Here is a 19,432-nt window from a genome sequence, read left to right as displayed (position 1 = left end):
TTTTTACAAGTGTAGATCAGAGGATGATTATGGTGATGATAGTGATGTTAGAGGTGAGGATGATGAGGCGATGGTGATGGTTAATAATGATAGTGATGACTGTAATAACGATGGTGATGATTGTAATAATGATGGTGATGATTGTAATAATGATGATGATTGTAATAACGACTGTGATGACCGTAATAATGGCGATTGTAAAAACGATGATGATGATTGTAAATGGTGGTGATGATGGTAAAAATGATGGGAGATGATTTAAATGACGTAAGTGATGAGGCTTCTGATGATAATGGAACCAATGACAGACGTGATAATGATAATAGGGGTGAAAGTGACAGAAGTAATAGTGATAATGAAGGTGATAGATTTCTTTCACAACGAAGAGAAACACACACACACACACACCTCAGCCATCACACGTTCTTACACATTTTTACACAAAACTTAATAATATACACAATAAACAATAATGTCTTTTAAAATTACAGATTCAATAAACTTATAAACAAAATTATGAACAATATCAATGGAAGGGATATTTGTGGTGTGTTCGTACGTGTGTTTCATATTAACCAAAAATATATTTACAATGTTATTACGTTATATTTCAAAGTTTAAATTATTTTTTTTAGGAAGTTTTGAGAAAATTTAATAAATCTTTGTGTGTGTGTGTGTGTGTGTGTGTGTGTGTGTGTGTGTGTGTGTGTGTGTGTGTGTGTGTGTGTGTGTGTGTGTGTGTGTGTGTGTGTGTGTGTGCGCGTGTGTGTGTGTGTGTGTGTGTGTGTGTGTGTGTGTGTGCGAGATAAATGAACCAGCACGAGACTATAATTAGTAACCTATCCTTTAAACATAGTCTAATTAAATAGTTATATCCACTCTCTGAATCTTGAAATATTTTCTGCCAACACATGAATAAAAAATAGCTGAGTAAAACACATGCTGGGTCTGTTATATATCACCTCAGTTATAAACCACGGGCGGGGCTTGAACCCGCGATCAGAGTCACAAAACACCGTTTGCAATCGTGTCTTTACGTGAGTCACCTCAGTTATATGTTTACAAATTCTACATATACCAGCACATACTAAAGACATATAACATGTTGTTATAAGCGCCTCAGATCAATGAAATATACTCAGCAAGTTTTTCTTCAGTTATACCTGAAACCATTGTTATACCTGATATATTCCAGAGATGTATCGGATGTGATAATTTATATATCCACAGATGTGGATGTGGATGTCTTACTTATTTTGCAGATGTGGATGTAAGAAACTGTGTGGATGTTCTGCAGATTCGGATGCGGATGCATATGTGGATATCTGTACACAGTAAAATGCGGACGCGGATGCGGATGTAAGAAATTGTGCGGATGTTTCGCGGATGCGGATATCCAGTCACTGGAAATACGACAGAAATTCACGTTCAGAAAGATGATGTTACGACAGCATTTTCTGGCAGTGTTAAGGACTGTACTTAAACACATAAAATATTAAGTATTTTGTTTGTGACTTTCTGAAAGTTTCGTAAGTTAAATATGAATTCAGAAAGTTTATGTATTTTCGAGAGTTTGAGAACACCAAACTTCTGTAATATTATGGCAGTGAAAAAAATTACCTAACTTAAGTCTTCCTGACAGAAGGTCACAGCAGAAAAAACTCGTCACTAGCACTCCATTATCATGAACAAAAGTGACAATAGTGAGGAACAATACACAAATAACCCGCAGAAATGAGAGAGGAGCTTATTACGACGTTTCGATATTACTTGGCCTATTTTCAAAATATCTACAACGAAACATAAACAATACAGGGGTCAATGCATCTGTATTTGGAATCCCCAAGAATCTATGTTTGGGAGGATAGTGTTGAGTTATTCGTCGGAAAATAACAGCGTCTCCTGACACGGTCTTAATCAGTTAATAACTTGTTTGGTGTAAAAAATTCTGCTGACTTATCTGTTAATAAAATAAAGGATCACTGAAGATAATTAAAATATAAGCATTGGATATAATCTTAACCAAAAATTTTAAAGGGGTGGAGTGGTAAGCCAGTGGAAGACCTCGGGCAGATGACCAAAACCTTTAGTGAAATACTTGACCACTGAAATACTTGTCTTGTTTCCTGAGAAACATTACCTAACTTAACCGAAAAAGTTTTTATACTCTCTCCGAAATACAAAATCTTGTTTTCTAAATACGAAAACACATCAAGTCTTGATAACTGAAACACTGGTACAACATTTTCGTACCTTTATTCTGGACACGTTTCGCCAGGCAATTGATTCTTTAGTCCAGTGATGAGAAAATGGAAGATGAGGAGGAGCTTGTTACTTAAATCTTGTACAAGTGTCTCATATATCATCTTCACATACTAAGTCTTACTTAAAATAAGTCTAAGCATCTGTTGTGGAACGTAACACAGTCGTCTCCCATAAGTAATGAATCACCTCGGATTTTCTCTGACCATGAGATTCAGACTCCAGTGGAATGTTTGAAGGTGTCTTCTCGGCTGATCTCTGAGAGGCTTTGCTTGGAGGTTGCCCGGGCCGGGTGAGTCTTCTCGCTGTTAGTGAGGGCATCGTTGAGGTACTGGGCTTCCTCCTCATCGTAGTGGTCGAGAGGGGGAGCCGTGGCATCGTTCGACCCCCATTTGCGGCGGTGGCGCAGGCTGTTACGGCGGCTTGCGGTCCTCTCCTCACATACCTGGAGGCAAGAATTGCGGATTAGAACATAAGAAAAAAGGGACACTGCATCAGGCCTACTGACCCAAGCGACGTAAGTCCAAATCACCCACTGGCCCAAGGATAGTCAGGACAGGTCACACCAACAGGACAGGTCACACCAACAGGACAGGTCACACCAACTTACGGAAGAAGAACGACACTGTACTAAGAAAGGCGAGAGGACATGATAAATATACCCATATATATTCTTATTTCCAGGGCATGTAATCATAATCCAACTTTAAGTAATAAGTGTCTACTTATTTGTTCTCTTTGTAACTCCTAAATTTATAATAATAATAATTATTATTATTTACTACCAGTACATGTACAAGGTGTACAGATCATAGCTGACATCAGTGACATACTACTATATAATAAGTCACTTGTTATGCTGAGCCTTTCCCGCAAATTAGGTCAGTTTTGTTCCAGGATGTGACCCACACCAGTCCACTAACACCCAGGAAGTGACCCACACCAGTCCACTAACACCCAGGATGTGACCCACACCAGTTCACTAACGCCCAAGATGTGACCCACACCAGTCTACTAACGCCCAGGATGTGACCCACACCAGTCCACTAACACCCAGGATGTGACCCACACCAGTTCACTAACGCCCAAGATGTGACCCACACCAGTCCACTAACGCCCAAGATGTGACCCACACCAGTTCACTAACGCCCTGGATGTGACCCACACCAGTCCACTAATGCCCAGGATGTGACCCACACCAGTCCACTAATGCCCAGGATGTGACCCACACCAGTCCACTAACACCCAGGATGCCACCCACACCAGTCCACTAACACCCAGGATGTGACCCACACCAGTCCACTAGCACCCAGGATGCCACCCACACCAGTCCACTAACACCCAGGTACCCATTTTAAACTGATGGGTGAACAGGGACAGCAGGTGTCTTATGGAAACACATCCCTAATGTTTTCCAGCAGTACCGGAGGAGATTCGAACCCCGGACCTCAGCGTGTGAGCTGAGTGTGCTAGCGATCGAGCTACGGGACACCACACACCATGAACCCTTAAAGTTCTTATATAAGTCATTAACAAGTTATTACCCTTTGGATTAAGACATGGCTCAGTTCTACACTCCTCTCTAGCTCTAAACGTCGCATATCCCTTCCTTCCCGCTCACCCCACCGGAGTCCCAACAGAAGAGCCTGAATTTCTCTTCTCAATATCTGTCCCACGATCGCCTCGCTGCTGGGTTAAGCCCTGGCTCTATTTCTACGACTAAGAACACTCCTCTCCAGCACTGTTCTTCGTCTGTCCCGTCTTCCCCGCTCATCCCATTTGGGATCTTACCTGAACTTTCGTTCGTTCGTATTGCCACTGTAGTCGTAAGTCCGGCTAAAGTTTGCCATAAATGTTCTGCATAACTACTGGATTTTTGCATTTACAACTAAATGTCGCCCAACTCTATATAAACATTATATAATGCTCAAATTATCATTGCTATAAGGCGAATATTTCTTGAATTCAAACTGATACAGGCAAAAAAATATAAACTGTAAGTAAACATATACTGAGATGAGGATTTTAATGGTAATTGGATGGTTAAAAATTAGCAATGTTTAAGAAAATCTTCAGTAAGACCTTACCAGCGTAATAATAACATAACATAAGAAAGAAGGAACACTGCAACAGGCCTACTGACCCATGCGGAGCAGGTCCATGTCCCCCCCCCGGATTAGCCCAATGAACCCCCCCGGATTAGCCCAATGACCCCCCCTGGATTAGCTCAATGACCCCCCCTGGATTAGCCCAATGACCCACCCAGTTTGGTCACCCCCACTCAAGGATGGAGCACGGCACCAGACCCAGCAGCACAAGCTAGTCAGGTCCAACTCACACCCACCCACACCCACTCATGTATTTATCTAACCTATTTTTAAAACTACACAACGTTTTAGCCTCAATAACTGTACTCGGGAGTTTGTTCCACTCATCCACAACTCTATTACCAAACCAGTGCTTTCCTATATCCTTCCTGAATCTGAATTATTCCAACTTAAAACCATTGCTGCGAGTCCTGTCTTGGATGGAAATTTTCAGCACACTATTTACATCCCCTTTATTTATTCCTGTCATCCATTTATACACCTCGATCATATCCCCCCTAATTCTACGTCTTTCTAGAGAGTGCAGATTCAGGGCCTCAGTCTATCCTCATAGGGAAGATTTCTGATACATGGGATCATCTCTGTCATCCTCCTCTGTACGTTTTCCAGAGCATTTATATCCATTCTGTAATACGGTGACCAGAACTGTGCAGCATAGTCTAAATGAGGCCTAACCAAGGATATATAGAGTTGAAGAACAACCTGAGGACTTCTATTATTTATACTTCTAGATATGAAGCCAAGAATTCTGTTAGCTTTATTGCGAACACTAATGCACTGTTATCTTGGTTTTAGATTACTGCTAACCAGAACTCCTAAATCCTTTTCGCAATCAGTAGTACTAAGATCTACATTATTTAGTTTATATGTGGCATGGTTATTTAACTGTCCAACATTTAGAACTTTGCATTTGTCTATATTAAACTGCATCTGCCACTTCTCCGACCATTGCGCCAGTCTATTCAAGTCATCCTGGAGTGCTCTAATGTCCTCATTAGAATGAATTGGACGGCCTATTTTGGTGTCATCGGCAAATTTGCTTATGTCGCTATTTATTCCCTCATCTATGTCGTTTATGTAAATTGTGAACAACAACGGGCCCAACACTGACCCCTGAGGAACACCACTTGTGACGTGCCCCCATTCTGATTTCTCCCCATTTATGCAAACTCTCTGCTGCCTATTTGTCAACCATCCCTCTACATCTTTATTTACTACCAGTACATGTACAAGGTATACCAGTACATGTACAAGGTATACCAGTACATGTACAAGGTATACCAGTACATGTACAAGGTATACAGACCATAGCTGACATCAGTGACATACTACTATATAGAAAGTCCCTTGTTATCCTGAGCATTTCCCGCAAATTAGGTCAGTTTTGTTCCAGGATGTGACCCACACCAGTCTACTAACACCCAGAATGTGACCCACACCAGTCTACTAACACCCAGGATGTGACCCACACCAGTCTACTAACACCCAGGATGTGACTCACACCAGTCTACTAACACCCAGGATGTGACCCACACCAGTCTACTAACACCCAGGATGTGACCCACACCAGTCTACTAACACCCAGGATGTGACCCACACCAGTCTACTAACACCCAGTATGTGACTCACACCAGTCCACTAACACCCAGGATGACCCACACCAGTATACTAACACGTAGGATGTGACCCACACCAGTCTACTAACACCCAGGATGTGACCCACACCAGTCTACTAACACCTAGGGTGTGACCCACACCAGTCTACTAACACCCAGGACGTGACCCACATCAGTCTACTAACACCCAGGATGTGACCCACACCAGTCTACTAACACCCAGGATGTGACCCACACCAGTCTACTAACACCCAGGATGTGACCCACACCAGTCTACTAACACCCAGTATGTGACTCACACCAGTCCACTAACACCCAGGATGACCCACACCAGTATACTAACACGTAGGATGTGACCCACACCAGTCTACTAACACCCAGGATGTGACCCACACCAGTCTACTAACACCTAGGGTGTGACCCACACCAGTCTACTAACACCCAGGACGTGACCCACATCAGTCTACTAACACCCAGGATGTGACCCACATCAGTCTACTAACACCCAGGATGCGACCCACATCAGTCTACTAACACCCAGGTACCCATTTTACTGATGGTGAACATAGACAACAGGTGTAAAGAAACACGCCCAGTGTTTCTACTCTGGCTGGGAATCGAACCCGGACCCTCGCCGTGTGAAACTAGAGTGTTAGCCACCAGGCTAACACTTCCAATTCTTATTTTCCCTTCATTATTTTCTCTTCTTCCTTCCTTTCCACACTATTCGTCTCCTTCGTCCCTTTCTCCTGCTTATACCCTCTTGCAAACAGAATTGTCCACCAATACAATGATAAAAATAATATACCAACTTAACCAATTTTCGTCTCCCTTCTCTACAGTCCTTTCGTTTTCCGTTGCTCATTTGTTTATCAAATCATCGCTCTATCCCTCTCCTCCCTCTTTCAATAATACTTGTACAATCCATACCACGGGTGGGGTTTGAACCCGCCCTCAGAGTCTCAAAACTCCAGACCGTTAGCCACTGGGCCACTGGAGTTTTGAGACTCTCTGACCGCGGGTTCAAACCCCCACCCGTGGTATGGTTTGTTTGCAATCGTGTCTTTACGATTTCGTGAGTCAGTAATGGTATACAATACCCACAATATGAACTCACTGAATGGAGAAACATCTACAAAAATGATTCCCAGATGTTGCACAGTATCAAACTGAAAAATTTGACACGTGTGCAACATTTGGGTATCTTTGAAGACGTTTTGGCCATCCAGTGGTTTTTTCAGTACAGTACAAAGTTATCGTGTTTAATTCGTCACACGAACACGTGAAAAAAACAACGTGGAAACTGGTGCTACATCTCGCACAACGTGGAAACTGGTGCTACATCTCGCACAACGTGGAAACTGGTGCTACATCTCGCACAACGTGGAAACTGGTGCTACATCTCGCACAACGTGGAAACTGGTGCTACATCTCGCACAACGTGGAAACTGGTGCTACATCTCGCACGACGTGGAAACTGGTGCTACATCTCGCACAAGTGTTATCTGTAGATTTTTTAAAAAATGGTTATAACTATGGCCATAATTTTTAAAGTGGTGGAGGGATAAGCCAGCGGAAGGCCTCGGTCATATGACCAAAAGCTCCAACGGCGAGTCATCTATCTAAGACCCGTGTCAGGAAACACTTATCCTGTTTCCTGACAATCCTTACATACCTGCAGATATTTCTTATTAAAATACAGTGGCTCTATGGTACAACTTTGGGCCTGCATTTTACAGGACCTCGGTTCTAACTATTGCTCATTTTTCTATTTATTCATTGACAGTTGTCAACCACCACTTTAAATGGATTATTTAGAACAAAACAGTGAAGCACTGTAGTATGTCTACTGGCCATGCTAGGCAGGTTCAACTTACACCCACCTACACATACTCAAGTACCTGCCTAACATATAAGAACATAAGAACATAAGAATGTAGGAACACTGCAGAAGGCCTACTGGCCCATACGAGGCAGGTCCTTATCAAAACGACATCTACCTAAAGCTACTCAAGAAATAACTCCCGTACCCATTCATCTACAAACCTGTCAGACACTGCAACTTCTTGGGATCTTAATACTTGGGAATTCTTCGCTTTCCTAATTCTTGGACACGACCTACTTCCACATTGAACAAATGTGACACCACCTATGACTGCTGCACCTCTCCTACCAACGGTTTATAAGCTCCTTCTCAGCACGTATGCCGTATTCTATTCAAGATTGATGGACTGACCACATCGACTCAAGGTTGAGGGACTGATTACCTCATTCTCCTCCTGTTCTTCAAGATTCTCGTTTGTATGGACTGATGAAGCCACTGTGTGGCGAAACGTTTCCTCAATAAAGATACCCAAGAGTTGCACATGTGTTTAATTTATCAACTCCCGTACCCCTTGACACCAATCAAACCCAGCCCCTCCCACTCATACACTTATAAGAGTACACTTCGCACACTATATTTGAAACTTCAAAATTCTCGCTTCAGTGACACTAGTTGGGAGTTTATTCCACTAATCAACAATTGTATTACCAAATGAACGCTTCCATACATGTTATCTAACATGACACAACATTGTAATAAAGTTGGTAGAATTACCGACAATATGTAAAGTAAAAGGACACAAGTGCAACTGATGTGACATTTTATTGGAGAGCGAAACGTTGCCACAATAAAATGCCACATTAGTTGCACTTGTGTCCTTTTACTTTACGTGATACAACATCATAGCATCGTTGCGAGTGATGTTTAGGTCACCTTGTAAGTGAAGATCATATATATATATATATATATATATATGTATATATATATATATATATATATATATATATATATATATATATATATATATATATATATATATATATATATATATATATATATATATATATATATATATATATATATATTTATATATATATATATATATATATACATATATATATATATATATATATATATACACATATATATATTATTATTATTATTATCACACTGGCCGATTCCCAGCAAGGCAGGGTGGCCCGAAAAAGAAAAACTTTCACCATCATTCACTCCATCACTGTCTTGCCAGAAGGGTGCTTTACACTACAGTTTTTAAACTGCAACATTAACACCCCTCCTTCAGAGTGCAGGCACTGTACTTCCCATCTCCAGGACTCAAGTCCGGCCTGCCGGTTTCCCTGAACCCCTTCATAAATGTTACTTTGCTCACACTCCAACAGCACGTCAAGTATTAAAAACCATTTGTCTCCATTCACTCCTATCAAACACGCTCACGCACGCCTGCTGGAAGTCCAAGCCCCTCGCACACAAAACCTCATTTACCCCCTCCCTCCAACCTTTCCTAGGCCGACCCCTACCCCGCCTTCCTTCCACTACAGACTGATACACTCTTGAAGTCATTCTGTTTCGCTCCATTCTCTCTACATGTCCGAACCACCTCAACAACCCTTCCTCATCCCTCTGGACAACAGTTTTGGTAATCCCGCACCTCCTCCTAACTTCCAAACTACGAATTCTCTGCATTATATTCACACCACACATTGCCCTCAGACATGGCATCTCCACTGCCTCCACCCTTCTCCTCGCTGCAACATTCATCACCCATGCTTCACACCCATATAAGAGCGTTGGTAAAACTATACTTTCATACATTCCCCTCTTTGCCTCCAAGGACAAAGTTCTTTGTCTCCACAGACTCCTAAGTGCACCACTCACCCTTTTCCCCTCATCAATTCTATGATTCACCTCATCCTTCATAGACCCATCCGCTGACACGTCCACTCCCAAATATCTGAATACATTCACCTCCTCCATACTCTCTCCCTCCAAACTGATATCCAATCTTTCATCACCTAATATTTTTGTTATCCTCATAACCTTACTCTTTCCTGTATTCACTTTTAATTTTCTTCTTTTGCACACCCTACCAAATTCATCCACCAATCTCTGCAACTTCTCTTCAGAATCTCCCAAGAGCACAGTGTCATCAGCAAAGAGCAACTGTGACAACTCCCACTTTATTTTTGATTCTTTATCTTTTAACTCCACGCCTCTTGTCAAGACCCTCGCATTTACTTCTCTTACAACCCCATCTATAAATATATTAAACAACCACGGTGACATCACACATCCTTGTCTAAGGCCTACTTTTACTGGAAAATAATTTCCCTCTTTCCTACATACTCTAACTTGAGCCTCACTATCCTCGTAAAAACTCTTCACTGCTTTCAGTAACCTACATCCTACACCATACACTTGCAACATCTGCCACATTGCCCCCCTATCCATCCTGTCATACGCCTTTTCCAAATCCATAAATACCACAAAGACCTCTTTAGCCTTATCTAAATACTGTTCACTTATATGTTTCACTGTAAACACCTGGTCCACACACCCCCTACCTTTCCTAAAGCCTCCTTGTTCATCTGCTATCCTATTCTCCGTCTTACTCTTAATTCTTTCAATAATAACTCTACCATACACTTTACCAGGTATACTCAACAGACTTATCCCCCTATAATTTTTGCACTCTCTTTTGTCCCCTTTGCCTTTATACAAAGGAACTATGCATGCTCTCTGCCAATCCCTAGGTACCTTACCCTCTTCCATACATTTATTAAATAATTGCACCAACCACTCCAAAACTATATCCCCACCTGCTTTTAACATTTCTATCTTTATCCCATCAATCCCAGCTGCTTTACCCCCTTTCATTTTACCTACTGCCTCACGAACTTCCCCCACACTCACAACAGGCTCTTCCTCACTCCTACAAGATGTTATTCCTCCTTGCCCTATACACGAAATCACAGCTTCCCTATCTTCATCAACATTTAACAATTCCTCAAAATATTCCCTCCATCTTCCCAATACCTCTAACTCTCCATTTAATAACTCTCCTCTCCTATTTTTAACTGACAAATCCATTTGTTCTCTAGGCTTCCTTAACTTGTTAATCTCACTCCAAAACTTTTTCTTATTTTCAACAAAATTTGTTGATAACATTTCACCCACTCTCTCATTTGCTCTCTTTTTACATTGCTTCACCACTCTCTTAACCTCTCTCTTTTTCTCCATATACTCTTCCCTCCTTGCATCACTTCTACTTTGTAAAAACTTCTCATATGCTAACTTTTTCTCCCTTACTACTTTACTTCATCATTCCACCAATCGCTCCTCTTCCCTCCCGCACCTACTTTCCTGTAACCACAAACTTCTGCTGAACACTCTAACACTACATTTTTAAACCTACCCCATACCTCTTCGACCCCATTGCCTATGCTCTCATTAGCCCATCTATCCTCTAATAGCTGTTTATATCTTTCCCTAACTGCCTCCTCTTTACACACACACACACACACACACACACACACACACACACACACACACACACACATATATATATATATATATATATATATATATATATATATATATATATATATATATATATATATATATATATATATATATATATATATATTGCCGATTCAATACTTTCCTATATCCTTTCTAAGTCTCTATTAAATCTGCACCCATTGTTGTGATGGGTGTTTATGTCACCTTGTAAGTGAAGATGGCCCCGATGAAGCAGAAGAGGACCATGATGACCACTTGAGCTAGTGTAAGACCCTCACCAGCGTAGATAAACTGGTCTTCAAACCTGTGCTTCTCCCAGTTGATGTGGTCGTAACGACCTTGGCGGATCAGCCAGTTGGAGAGATAGTAGACATTGATGGCTACGACAGCAAAGGACTTCATCAGCCATATCCAGGTTAGCGATGGCTTGTGCTGGAAACAAAAGACTTTGATAGAGGAAGGAAAGTGAATATTGGCGAGTTAAGGTCGAGTTCTGAAATAGGATAAGAAAAGATTTGTTCGGATTTTTAACCCCGGAGGGTTAGCCACCCAGGATAATCGAAGGACATCAGTTCGTCATCGAGGACTGTGTCTTGTTTCCAGTGTGGTCCCTCAATCTTATCCCCCAGGATGCCACCCACACCAGTCCATTAACACCCAGGTGCCTACTTACTGCTAGGTGAACAGTTACCTACTGTATTCTTGCGTGTGTGTGTGCGTTCATACGTGCTAGCATAACGCATATGAACACGCAGGTGTGCATGTGTGGGTTCAATGGTATGCGGGAACTGTGTGCACCATCATGAACTGTGTGCGCCATCATGAACTGTGTGCACCATCATGAAGTGTGTGCACCATCATGAACTGTGTGCACCATCATGAACTGTGCACCATCATGAAGTGTGAGCACCATAATGAACTACATAAATATATATATATATATATATATATATATATATATATATATATATATATATAAATATATATATATATATATATAATATATTAATATATATACATATATATATAAAATATATTAATATATATACATATATATATATATATATGGATATATATACATATATATATATATATATATGGATATATATATATATATATAATATATTAATATATATACTGGGAGCACGAGGCTAGTAACTCCACCCTGCCTCAGTGGGAGGGTAAGCCAGTGGAAAGTCTCAGTCAGACGACTAAAAGCTCCAGTGGTGAGTTATAATATGACTAAGACCAGAGTCAGGAAAGAACTGTCCTGACCAATCTTACCTTAAAAATAAAAGTATTTAATCTCTCTATATTTATATTAATCATGTATAAACAATAGAACTTAGGACGAGGCTTTATGTCACGTCTAACATACGCGTCCATATATATTTATACAGCACCTAAGTTGTATAGGCAAAAAATCCTGCTATAGGCTGTCTGCTGCCCAACATACACAAGTGATATTAGATCTCCTTGTCTAGCTATTTCTCTGCCGTAAGGGATATTAGATCTCCTTGTCTAGCTATTTCTCTGCCATAAGGGCCCCTCAGGGAAGGTTCCTTGATGTTGGTGAGGGGCTCTTGATTTAGGGAATTGGATCTGTGCTCCAATTCCCCGAATTAAGCCTCAATGCTTTCCACATCCCCCCCAGGAGCTGTATAATCCTACGGGTTTAGCGCTTCCCCCTTGATTATAATAATAATCTGCCATAAGGGAAGCATCATTTACCAGGTCATTCTATGACAAAGATTCATGTCAGGTTGTTTCCCAGACGAGGAAACAGAAGTATTAGTGATACCATGATTCACAGTCTGGCCTCATTAGATAGATCACTTAGTGATACCCTGATTCACAAGCTCACCTCAGCAGGGTGTGAATCACCACTGAGAGAGCACCAGCAACACTGGTTATAGCCTGATTCACTGGTTGCTTTCCCCAGTCATGCTCGTTGGAAATTCTACACGAGTTTCAGGCTAGGATATCAGAGGTTGTGCATTGATGGAAGTCACGTGTGTTTCTTAACGCTCAGAAATAAATGTAGTTGTTCATGGTTCAGTAAGTAATGGTTAGTATTAAGGTCATCATTAGTTATTATTAACTTTAGTAATATTACGATTTATTCCACCACCTCCATGACATCCTTACTCTCCCCTTCCCCTTCTATCTCTGCTCCACCACCTCCATGACATCCTTACTCTCCCCTTCCCCTTCTATCTCTACTCCACCACCTCCATGACATCCTTACTCTCCCCTTCCCCTTCTATCTCAACTCTACCACCTCCATGACATCCTTACTCTTCCCTTCCCCTTCTATCTCTGCTCCACCACCTCCATGACATCCTTACTCTTCCCTTCCCCTTCTATCTCTGCTCCACCACCTCCATGACATCCTTACTCTCCCCTTCCCCTTCTATCTCTACTCCACCACCTCCATGACATCCTTACTCTTCCCTTCCCCTTCTATCTCTGCTCCACCACCTCCATGACATCCTTACTCTCCCCCTCCCCTTCTATCTCAACTCTACTACCTCCATGACATCCTTACTCTCCCCTTCCCCTTCTATCTCTGCTCCACCACCTCCATGACATCCTTACTCTCCCCCTCCCCTTCTATCTCAACTCTACCACATCCATGACATCCTTACTCTTCCCTTCCCCTTCTATCTCTGCTCCACCACCTCCATGACATCCTTACTCTCCCCTTCCCCTTCTATCTCTACTCCACCACCTCCATGACATCCTTACTATCCCTTTCCCCTTCTATCTCTACTCCACCACCTCCATGACATCCTCATCCACCTCCTTTTATTCTCCTCATCCTCGAATACAGAGACAGTATAATAACCTATCTGATACGTCAAAATATATTAATCAAATTTCCTAAATTTTATTGTAACAGATAAATGAACTGCATATATAAATCCAGATTTATTCCTTTCACCCGACTGGGGCCTAATTCCTAGGCCTTTCGTGTATTCATATGCCCTTACACTACCATCCACAGGATGGATATGAGGTACACAATAAACTAGCCACTACCATCCACAGGATGGATATGAGGTACACAATAAACTAGCCACTACCATCCACAGGATGGATATGAGATGCACAATAAACTAGCCACTACCATCCACAGGATGGGTATGAGGTACACAATAAACTAGCCACTACCATCCACAGGATGGATATGAGGTACACAATAAACTAGCCACTACCATCCACAGGATGGATATGAGGTACACAATAAACTAGCCGCTACCATCCACAGGATGGGTATGAGGTACACAATAAACTAGCCACTACCATCCACAGGATGGATATGAGGTACACAATAAACTAGCCACTACCATCCACAGGATGGATATGAGATGCACAATAAACTAGCCACTTCTGTGGTAAAATCTAATCCTCCTCCGCGACACAAGGAGTTGCTCAGCGACCCAGACTTGACATCATAGCTCACAGAACCAAAAAAAGAAAAAAGATAGAATTCAAACAATCATTTTAAACAAACAGCGTACACATTTAAAACAGAAAGTGCATATGATAAGAGCCCAGGAGGCCAAGATCAAGTTATGCCCGTCTGTGGAAGACACAGGTACACACCTGTGTATACACACACACACACACACATACACACACACACACACACACACACACACACACACACACACACACACACACACACACACATACACACACACATACACACATACACACTCACACACACACACACACAATTGGAAGTTGAAGACTCAGATGAATCAAAGGGATGTTAGGAAGTATTTCTTCAGTCATAGAGTAGTCAGGCAGTGGAATAGCCTAGAAAGTGACGTAGTGGAGGCAGGAACCATACATAGTTTTAAGGCGAGGTATGATAAAGCTCATGGGGCAGGGAGAGAGAGGACCTAGTAGCAATCAGCGAAGAGGCGGAGCCAGGAGCTATGAATCGACCCCTGCAACCACAAATAGGTGAGTACAAATAGGTGAGTACACACACACACACACACACACACACAGGAGCTACGACTCGGGGCAGTAGCTATGAATCCACCCCTGCAATCACAATTAGGTGATTAGACACACATACACACATGACGCAGTAATAGTGCTCCTAGGATTTAGTGTTCTAGCGGCTGTCCTAAGTTATTATTAGCGGTCATCGTACGTGACTGAATCAGTGAACATACCTACAGCTTTCTAGAGTGTGAATAATGTGATAAGATCAAGAATTTTACAATTTAAATTTGAATGCGGGTGTTACTGGAAGGTGAGTGAGGGAGGGCAGCCAGCTGGTCAGTGCTGGCAGCAGTGTTGACACAAATATTCAAAACAAATATATTTAATTGGTCAAGGTTATAGCAGCAGTGTAGTGATAAGGTCATAAACGAGTGATATAGTTAATAATGAAAGAAAATTAAATTTTCGTAAATCCCCAGCAGTTTGTGTGACTCCAGTTAATATCATCGATTTGTTATGACCATAATACTAAAAAAAATGTGTGAATACCAAGTTATTAACGTAAAGATAAAAACTTGAAGGCCTGATAAAAGCTACGAAGGGAGTTACAAACTGAAGGAGTTCACAGAAGCCACCACCAGGAGCCTCCATTGTTGTGCAGACAACTTGTCGCAGCGATATAGGTTGGTGTCTGAAGTCTCGTTGTGTCTGGCCCTTCTGGCTGTATGTTATAACATTACTCGCTAACTTTCAGTGGCAGGAGAAACATAGGGGTAACCCTGACAATATTTAGTAAGTTATCTAAAAATCTTCAGAAGAGTTGTGTAGCCTAGTGACCCCCCCCCCCCTTTTTTTTCTTAAAGAACACGTTAGTAAACACACGCGTGTACACCAGTAAGTATTATAGTAGTAAATATTAGTATATATGAATAAGGAATAGAATGAGAACTCAATTATCTTCAAAAGAGTAGCGTAGCTTAGCGTGTAAGTGACCCCCCCCCCTCCTATTTTTCTCGAAGAATAAGCTAGTAAATACGCACGCACATACAAACACACATGTACACCAGTAAGAATTATAGTACATATTAATAAGGAACAGAATGAGAAATATTTCTATAATCATCAAAAGAGTAGCGTAGCATGGCGTGATACAGTACCCTCCCCCCCCTTTTTTCATAGAGTGAGACAAGCGCACACACACACACACACACACACACACACACACACACACACACACACACACACACACACACACACACACACACACACACACACACACACACACACACAGGGGTCAGTCCTGGGACCAGTGATATTCTTGGTATATGTGAATGGCATGATGGAAGGGTTAGACTCAGAAGTGTCCCTGTTTGCAGATGATGTGAAGTTAATGGGGAGAATTAAATCAGATGCTGATCAGGTAGGACTACAAAGAGACCTGGACAGACTGGACACCTGGTCCAGCAACTGGCTCCTAGAAGTTAACCCCGCCAAGTGCAAAGTCATGAAAATCGGGGAAGGGCAAAGAAGACCGCAGGCAGAGTATAGGCTAGGCGGCCAAAGACTGCAAACCTCACTCAAGGAGAAAGATCTTGGGGTGAGCATAATACCAAGCACGTCGCCAGAAGCACACATCAACCAAATAACTGCTGCAGCATATGGTCGCCTGGTAAACCTGAGAATAGCGTTCCGATAACTCAGTAAGGAAACGTTCAAGACGTCAGGCCCATAACAATATATTGCGAGGAATAGATAAGGTGGACAGAGACAGGATGTTCCAGAGATGGGACACAGAAACAAGGGGTCACAATTGGAAACTGAAGACTCAGATGAGTCAAAGGGATGTTAGGAATTATTTCTTCAGGCACAGAGTTGTCAGGAAGTGGAATAGTCTGGAAAGCGATGTGGTGGAGGCAAGAACCATACATAGCTTTAAGACGAGGTATGATAAAGCTAATGGAGCAGAAAGAGAGAGGACTTAGTAGCGATTAGTAAAGAGGCGGGGCCATGAGCCGAGTCTCGACCTCTGCAACCACAAATAGGTGAGTACACACACACACGCCCGCACGCAAAGGTTTGCAACAAGACTAGTCCCAGAGCTAAGGGGTATGTCCTACGAGGAGAGGTTAAGGGAAATCGACCTGACGACACAGGAGGGCAGGAGAGATAGGGGAGACATGACAACGACATATTAAATACTGAGAGGAATTGATATGGGCAGAGACAGAATGTTCCAGAGATTGGACTTAGCAACAAGGGGACACAGTTGGAAGTTAAAGACACAGATGAATCACAGGGATGTTAGGAAGTATTTCTTCAGTCACAGAGTAGTCAGGAAGTGGAATAGTTTGGGAAGTGATGTAGTGGAGGCAGAATCCATTCATAGCTTTAAGCTCATGGTGCATTGAGAGTGACCCAGTAGCAGCCAGTGAAGAGGCAGGGCCAGGAGCTATGACTCGACCCCTGCAACCACAACTAGGTGAGTACAACTAGGTGACAACACACACACATATACACATACTCAGATAAACCTAACCTAACACATTAACTCATAAATCTCTCCCCACCACACACACATTTTTACACAAAGCTGAAGGAGCTAGAGCATCCTAACAGGATATAAAAAAAAGGGGTTCTCAAAAGGGAAGACATAAAGGTCTGAAAAGGATGAATGGGTAGAACATTTCAAGAACAAAATTTATCAAGAATGGGAAAAAAGGTTAAATGAGCTTTGCAATAACATGTTAGAGAAGATATCTGCAGAGAGCAAGAAATGGGAATCACGAGCTGTAGTAGCTAAGGCAAAGATACAGAGATTGGAGGAAGAAATGGTTGTGCTGAAGCAGGATATAAAGATGAGGTCCAAAATGAGCAATGTGACTGAAATTGGAATATCAGCAGGCAGCGAGGGGACTGAAGGAGGGGATGGGGCTAAAAAGTTGCTAGCAGAAGTACTATCAGGCCATCAGAGTGCCCAGGAGATAATAAAGGAAACAATAAAGGAGATGCTTAAATCAAATCCAGAGATATGCAGGGAAAAGAATTGGGAAGAGAGGGAGAGGTCAATATTTATTCATGGGGTTCAGGAGGCTGAAGAGAAAACCTATGATGAAAGAAAGCATTGGGAGGAAATAGAGATTAAGAGCATCACTGTAACAGCAGGAGAGAAGGACATGTCTCAGAAAATTTCACAGACTTGGGGATATTCAAGGGAAATAAAATCGACCAATCAAATTGACATTCAAGATGACAGAAGTGGCACGGAACAGGATACTACAACAGAAGCCACTGTTAAAGGACTCTCAAGAATATCAACAAGTGTACCTCAATCGAAACAAAACATGAAAAGAAAGGGAGCAACTGAAAGTGAGAGCAACACAAAACCAGTGGAAGGAAAGAGAGACAGGACAGGCAACGACAGACAGGAAAGCTCAGCCTTTGGAGGAACATTAAACACAAATGCTTACAGAAACCTCTCAACCCCTGTCACCACATATCAACCAAACACAACAACCAGCAACAAACCACACTTCATAGTCCCCATTCTACTAAGCACTTATTTCCCAATCACAGCAGCCTCCTATAATATTCCGCCCTGCCTCCCACCCTCCCAGCCTGCACCTTCCTCTTCCATCTCCCAAAATACAGTAATGGAAAGGAAGCTAAAGGTATGGCACACCAATGCAGATGCAATAAATAAGAGTGAAGAATGGCAAGAACGAATCACTGATGCATCACCTGACATCATAGCACTAACAGAGACAAAACTTACAGGGATGGTAACAGATGCAATTTTTCCACCTGGATATCATATCCTGAGGAAAGGCAGAACAGAGGAGTGGGAGGAGTAGCACTGCTCATAAAAAAACAGTGGAGTTTTGACGAAATGGGAGGAATGGACAGAAAGTAAACAGACAACTTCACTGTAGGAACACTTCAGACTGGGGGTCCAAAGGTGATGATAGAAGTGATGTATAACCCACCACTAAACAGTTGGAGGAAAAGACAAGGGTATGATGTGAACAATAAGGCAATGGTGGATACACTAGCTGAAGTGGCCAGGAGGGCTCATATGGGTAGGACAAAATTACTCATAATGGGAGATTTCAATCATAAAG

General features: G+C 42.0%; 1 protein-coding gene across 2 annotated transcripts in view; it reads right to left on the bottom strand.

The window, feature by feature from the left end:
- Positions 1-661: 661 nt before the first annotated feature.
- Positions 662-19,432, bottom strand: part of LOC128704980 (uncharacterized) — a 55,430-nt gene continuing 36,659 nt past the window's right edge. For both annotated transcript variants that reach the window (XM_053800191.2, XM_053800192.2), the window contains exons 5-6: positions 11,556-11,783; positions 662-2,707 (exon numbers count right to left, since the gene is read on the bottom strand). In XM_053800191.2, the coding sequence (XP_053656166.2) occupies positions 2,477-2,707; positions 11,556-11,783 (459 nt within the window). In that variant the 3' untranslated portion in view covers positions 662-2,476. The remainder of the gene's footprint in view (positions 2,708-11,555; positions 11,784-19,432) is intronic.

This window comes from Cherax quadricarinatus, chromosome 97, assembly GCF_038502225.1.
Source record: "Cherax quadricarinatus isolate ZL_2023a chromosome 97, ASM3850222v1, whole genome shotgun sequence".
In the NCBI taxonomy this organism is placed as follows: Eukaryota; Metazoa; Arthropoda; class Malacostraca; order Decapoda; family Parastacidae; genus Cherax; species Cherax quadricarinatus.
This window is presented reverse-complemented; position numbering and strand designations above follow the sequence as displayed.